This window comes from Mercenaria mercenaria, chromosome 2 (genome assembly GCF_021730395.1).
Source record: "Mercenaria mercenaria strain notata chromosome 2, MADL_Memer_1, whole genome shotgun sequence".
Classification (NCBI taxonomy): domain Eukaryota; kingdom Metazoa; phylum Mollusca; class Bivalvia; order Venerida; family Veneridae; genus Mercenaria; species Mercenaria mercenaria.
The window spans coordinates 75,808,373-75,815,705 of record NC_069362.1 but is presented as its reverse complement, the minus strand read 5'-3'; the positions used below and the strand labels follow the sequence as shown (position 1 = coordinate 75,815,705).

The window sequence follows — 7,333 nt, the reverse complement described above, 5'->3', positions numbered from 1 at the left end:
CAGTACAATACATAGTAAAGATATTCTAATGTTCCGTGCTCTACTTATTTTTGAGCAACATACCTATCATCATGGATGGCAGTTCGGTTTTTTGCCTCTTCTACCGGCCTGGACATTGTTTATAGCAAAGAATAGTCTGTGCCGACGCAAAGAAACCATCGATATAGCAGATTTCGCAGAGAGTCTGCCGATATGGACAGTTTTCAATTGAATAGAGTGCGGTAACTAACAGTGCGGGTATCAGATACCTGCTAGTTATTGCACAGCTTCACTGGCAAAGACTGAAAAGGCTGAACATAATGAAATACTTTTATTTCAACACATCAAATTTTAACATGTTAAAAAAGTGCATACACTAAAAGTTAACTACTCCACATTTGATTGTAATTTCAGACAGTACATTTCGAACTTTTCGTCTCTTCTGCCACGGTGAGTTTTTAAGATTAAAAATTTATTTCAACACATCAAGCATGTTAAAAACTGAAAGTGCATCCACTAAAATTAACTACTCCAGATTTCGTTGTAATTTCAAACAGTGCATTTCGAACATTCCGTCTCTTATGGCACGGCGAGTTTTTAAGATTAAAAATTTATTTCAACACATTAAGCATGTAAAAAATTGAAAGTGCATCCACTAAAATTAACTATTCCAGATTTCGTTGTAATTTCCGACAGAGCATTTCGAACTTTTAGTTTCTTATGGCACGGTGAGTTTTTAAGATTAATTTCTTTGTCATCGTCACTTTGCTCGTTCCTTTTCGTCATGGATAAGCTGACGTCAGAATTTGGGTCCAGTACATTGGACACCTTTTTACGGATTTTATCGTTCAAGCGTTTATACTTTCTGACAGCAGTAACAGATCTATCACCTGTCCTGTCCATAATATCCTGCTCGTCTATACCAGCTTCGTACATGCTGGTTGCACATGTTCGTTTCCCACTATGATTGGAATATACACCTTTCAAAGATCCCCTCTGACTTATTTCTTTCATGAATTTAGTGAGAGTGTTCACACCGACTTGCTGATGTCCATACCGGATCGAGTTCCCAGGCATAGCAGGAAGAGGCCTCTTGTAGAAATCACCATCGTTACCTACGGCATTTATATACGTTTCAAAATGCGTGGCCATGCAGCGTGGACCTGTGAATTAAAAACAAAATTAGCCTGGAGAGTGACATTTTATAGTTTATGGTCAATGAATTACTGGGGTTGCAATAATTAAATTCCTATCACTAGTCTGGTCCAACCAACTTCCAGACTCTGGCGGTTCCAGCTGGGTTCAGAGGGATCCACGCAGGTAGAATTTGGTAGGAATCCCCTTCCCAAGGAGAACTTTCCTGGATCCGCCCCTGTCACCAAGTCGAAGTCTTTTTACATCCCTAGGTCTTAAAATGGTAAAATGAGCCACGCCATGTGAAAACCAACATAGTGGTTTTGCGACCAGCGTGGATCAAGACCAGCCTGCGCATCCACGCAGTCTGGCCAGGATCCACACTGTTCACTTTCAAAGCCTATTGCAATTAATGAGCGAACAGCATGGATCCGCGTATGCGCAGGCTGGTCTGGATCCATCATGGCCGCAAAACCACTATGTTGTTTTTCTCATGGTGCGGCTCAAATATTCTTTTAAATGTGCATAACTGACAAGGAATTGAACGGTAATGCAAGAAGTAGGCTGACTTAATAAACTAACATAAAATAATTCAGCCAAGTGTTTAAGCAATGCGTAAAATTGTTTAAAAACTGTAGAAGGCTCAATAAAAATTTGCATACCTGGTGTACAGTAGTGTTTTATATCTTTGTTATTTATAGACATCTGGCCTAGTCCACCATGGTAGGTTTTAGATCCTCGGCCAATGAATCGTATGAAACGTCCTTCACTATCTTCACCAATTTCAATCTGGTCACATTGAAGACCAGTGTTCATCACGACCTCTTAAGCCAAACAACTTGCATGCAAAAAAAAGCACAGTCAGCTGCAAAGTTTTAGAGTCTTTCATGCCAAAAACACCGGACTCCCATAATTTGTTTTCGTCATCACCAGAAATTGGATCGGCTTGTTTTGTGTCAGTGCCAAGGCCTTGATCTAGCAGATTTTTCATTTTACTATCCAGTACAGAATAAAATTCAGCAAATGCGGGATTGTTTTTATCAAGAAAGTTCATGTCGTGCACTCCATGCTCGCGTAAATGCCTTAAAAGTCCACACATGACAAGATACAAAGATTTCGGGGGGTAATCCTCTCCTTTTTGGTTTTTTATTTCCATTACGAAAGGTATTAACCAATATGACAACACTGATTTGTCCATAGAATGAAGTTCTGGTATGTTATTCGAATCACGGTGTTGTCGCCAGGTTTCGAAAACTTTATACGCCCACTGAGTGTTTTTGTTTCGTTTCGAGGATTTAAGCTCTTCAATTTCCTTGTCCGTGACGGGTTTTCACTTTCACGGTCATCACTTTCGCATTTCATTTCCAAACTCTGTGGTTTTAGCAACGCGCTGTCGTCAGATACTGCATTTTGTTCAGTCTCGAACAGAAAGTCTAATCCAAGATCAAAGGAAGCTTCAGCAATGTTATTATCCTGTTTAATATCGTAACAATCCAGAGGTACTTGAGATAGAAATAAATTGTCACTACTTTCATTTAGTAACTCATAGTAGTTTTTATCCGCGGTTTCTGCCACCTGACTCAAAATTGCATCGAGCCCGTCGTCCATTTTGTCTTAAGTAAATATTCACCTTTACTGATCAAGTGCATAACTCTAAATGCCGGTGTGTCTGACCCATCAGACAGCAAACTGTATTGTATTAATTTTCTGCTCTTGTATTAGTTTAATTTACCTGGGGTTTACACATTTGTAAAGCAAGGATTATAAACACTCATTGAACTACTGTATATGGCAAGGAAAACGCCTACTGAACTACGCTATTGGCTATGATACAAAACAGAAAGAACATCAAAACTCTCGGGTAAACGATTTATACTCGGGGGCTACGCCCCCTCGTACAAATCATTTACCCGAGAGTTTCAATGCTCTTTCTATTACTTACCGCATTATGAGCTATTAGTTATGATACTGTCCGCAATAAAAATTGACCGGCATTCGTTAATCTTCGCCAATATTTTTGGGTGTTTCCGTTAATTTACACAATATTTGTATCCTACAAATATCTATACATGTATTAATAAAACAACCTATATAGCTATTTGACACTGTGGCATAGTGGTAAGATGTTTGACTTCCACACATGTTACCACCGGTTCGAAATTTCCTTAGATCATTTTTAATGTTATGTTATGTAATGATATCGATATTGCTTTTATTCTTACATTATTTTATGTATCATATGGTATTTCATGAACTTGTGTATTTGTTTTCTGGAAACAGTAGTGACAAGTAACTTGTCTTTTTATCTATGACACTTTTAAAATAATTTTATTCAACTTTTTCTACAACAGTTAAAATGGATAACTTTAAAAAAAAATCAAAAATCATCATAATTTGATCAGATAATTGATAAGTTTGCAGATAAAATTTGGAAATAAAGAGATGGTCAGACGAAGGACTCAAACCCACAACCCTGAGATTGACAGCTAAACGCTTTGTGCCCACAGCTACCTGCACATGTGACATTATATTAATTAAACAAGAGGGTCATGATGACCCTGAATCGCTCACCTAAGTTATAAGAGCCACATGTTTAAAATGGCAAACTGATGCTAAAATATTAGAAAGTAGGTTAGTAGGTCACATTCATGGTCACTGAAAGTCAGATTTAAGATCAGTGCGCAAACCTGTACATGTCATCCAAATTTCAAGGCTGTATCTCAAAAAACAAGAAAGTAGGTCAGTAGGTCACGGTCACAGTCAAGTGACCCCTAATCACTTGGGGTCATCAGGTAATTATAATTAAGCAGTCTAGGAAATATGATCTGATAATATTTGAAGTATTTATTCCTATATAATTATTTAGACCTACTGACCTAGGTTCTGACTGCAGTTGACCCAGTTTCGAACTTGAACTAGGTATCATCAAAGTGAACATTCTGACCAATTTTTATAAAGATCCATTGAAAAGTATGGACTCCAGAGAGGTCACAAGGTTTTTCTATTTTTAGACCTACTGACCTAGTTTTTGATCGCATGTGACCCAGTTTCCAACTTGACCCAGATATCATCAAGCTGAACATTCTGAGCAATTTTCATGAAGATCCATTGAAAAGTATGGCCTCTAGAGAGGTCACAAGGTTTCTCTATTTTTAGACCTACTGACCCAGTTTTAAACTTGACCTAGATATCATCAAGGTAAACATTCTCACCAATTTTCATGAAGATCTGTTGAAAAATATGGCCTCTAGGGAGGTCACAAAGTTTTTCTATTTTTTGACCTACTGACCTAGTTTTTGACCGCATGTGATCCAGTTTCAAACTTGACCTAGATATCATCAAGTTGAACATTCTGACCAACTTTCATAAAGATCCCATGAAAAATGTGACCTCTAAGAGTGGTCACAAGCAAAAGTTTACGCACGGACGCACGCACCGACGGACAATGGACACTGCGCGATCACAAAAGCTCACCTTGTCACTTTGTGACTGGTGAGCTAAAAAGCCCGGACTATTCAAAAGCCTTAAAAAAGGGCTCAAATCACTTGCCCCTAACCCATGTGGGTTCGAGCCTCCCTAGGGGCCTTGAATTCTTCATGAGGAAGCCATCCAGCTGGCTTACAGAAGGTCAGTGGTTCTACTCGGGTACCTGCTTGTGATGAAAAAATATACAAAGGGGCACATGGGATCTTCCTTCACCATCAAAGCTGTTAAAGATAGTGAAAGGGTTGATGGTATTAGGTGGAAGCATTGACGTAAAGTATATTTTATAGTTCATGAATGAATTTGAAAATCCTTCAAGGGGTTTAGGAAATACAGAGCGGACACAAAATGGAAGGCTCAAACCTTTGACCTTGACTTGTGACCTTGACCTTGAGCCAACATGGCTGCCTCATGAGTTCTGCACATTGTCTTGATGAGGTGATCATTTGACCAAAGTTTCATGAAAATCCTTCAAGGGGTTTTGGAGACACATAGCTCGAACCTTTGACCTTGAGTTGTGATCTTGCACATGAGCCAATATGGCTGACTCACAAGTTCTGCACATCATCTTGATGAGGTGATCATTTGACCAAAGTTTAATGAAAATCCTTCAAGGGGTTTAGGAGATTCAGAGCGGACACAAAATGGAAGGCTCCAACCTTTGACCTTGGGAGTTGTGAACTTGACCTTGAGCCGACTGGCTGACTCATGACTTCTCAACATCATCTTGATGAGGTGATCATTTGACCTAAGTTTCACGAAAATCCTTTAAGGGGTTTAGGAGATACACAGAGGACACAAAACGGAAGGCTCAAACCTTTTACCACGAGTTGTGACCTTGACCTTGAGCCGACATGGCTGATACAAGAGTTCTGCATATCGTCTTGATGATGTGATCATTTGACCAAAGTTACATGAAAATCCTTCAAGAAGTTAGGAGATACAGAGTGGACACAAAGAGTTATGGACAGAGAGAAGGATGGACAGATGGAGACCATTCCTATTACCCCCCACCACTCGTGATGGAGGATTAAAAACAAGGAAAGAAAAACACAGTTATAGGATCTGTGAACCTTCAATCCATTCTAATTAATGGATAGTGAGATACAAGCTTACATACAAAACTTAAACAAAAATTGCTTAGTCCAAATAATGGACATACCTTTGTAAAAATGCAAAACAGAGTTGTGGAACCTGTGCATTGCATGTTTGATCAGATCAGTGAACAAACTGAGATACTAGTTGACACATATACCGGTAAAATTTAACCAAAAAGTGCCGAGTGGAAAAAGAGCCATAACTTTGCTAAAATGCACAAGAGCGTGTAGAACACGAAATGCCCCCCTCAATGTATTCAAAAATCTGTTTTATTTTTCAAGTTATCGTCTAGAAACCGTTTAATTGTTCTGGGTCACTATGACCTTGACCTTTGACCTACTGACCTCAAAATAAATAGTGTCCTCTGCTGGTCATGATCAACCTCCCTATTAAGTTTCGTGATCCTAGGCCAAAGTGTTCTCAAGTTATCGTCCGGAAACGGGTTAACTGTTCCGGGTCACTGTGACCTTGACCCTTGACCTACTGATCTCAAAATCAATACGGGTCATCTGCTGGTCATGCCCAACCTCCCTATGGACTTTCAGGATCCTAGGCCCAAGTATTCTAAAGTTATCGTCCCGGAAACCGTTTAACTGCTCAGGGTCATTATGACCTTGACCTTTAAAGGTACAAAAATGTAAATGTTAACTTAAAGGTAAATTTTATTTACTGACACTTTGTGGAACAATCGGAGCTCCCGCTTTTGTGTAACCCTATTTTACGAACAGTTAAAACCAATTATACCTTACCCGCAGCAATTTGCTGGTACCCATGCAGTTACCGGGCCGACGAAGGCGAACATTCTAAAGTGCCTTATATTGCACAAAGACACCGCAATGGTAGCCATAGTCCAAATAATTGTTCCCAAGAAATGAATATTGTTATATTTTTTTTTTGACTGGTCGAGGTAGACAACGTGAAATATCGGAATACCCGAGGTCTCATTATTTAAATTAAGCCCGGGGTCCTTCAACTCCGTAGGAAAGCGTCTTAGCCATCTCTACCAATGCGTCCGCACGCACTGGACGTATGATATACAAATACAGTAGAGGTTAGGGATAGGTTAAACCTTGGTTTAATAATAATATACGTTAATGAGTTTTTACTTTCAACATTTCAGAATCAATGCCTACCTTCCCGCCAAACTGTCATTCAGGACATTCATTTCCATTTCCGGAGGTTACAGAGCACCAATTGTTTTCCCGGTAACAGCGCATTTCGATTGATTACATTTTTTCAGTGTGCGTGGGAGTCCTTGATTTTCATTAACTTTAGATTTTTGTGATGTGTTCTATAGAAAAGACACTGAAGCAAGGTGTTTGTTTGGCATGTTTTGTACTGTTTTGTACAATGTTCCTCAAACTGATGTAAATAACGAATTAATGTCTTCCATATTGTTCCACCACTCTCTGCATGTAGGAATTTTCTGGGAACTTTACCCAGCATGTGCATGAGTAACCTCCTAATTCTCCCGCCAATCTGACCATCCAAGATCATTCCCCTGAAGCCTCTCAGAGAGTTAGGACATTTTTTCCACTTTATAAAAAACAATTTCATATATTTTTGCACCTAGAAATAAGTGCATTATAAAATAAGTTGAATATACGTAGTACAATGTATAAACACAGTGGCGCTTGGT

General features: G+C 39.1%; 1 protein-coding gene across 1 annotated transcript; it reads right to left on the bottom strand.

The window, feature by feature from the left end:
* Positions 1-304: 304 nt before the first annotated feature.
* Positions 305-2,975, bottom strand: LOC123562296 (uncharacterized). The gene is made up of 2 exons (XM_045354938.2): positions 1,776-2,975; positions 305-1,142 (listed from the first exon to the last, which is right to left on the bottom strand). Exons 1-2 carry the CDS (start codon positions 1,927-1,929, stop codon positions 604-606), a joined length of 693 nt encoding a protein of 230 aa, XP_045210873.2. The 5' UTR covers positions 1,930-2,975; the 3' UTR covers positions 305-603.
* Between the last annotated feature and the right edge of the window lie 4,358 nt (positions 2,976-7,333).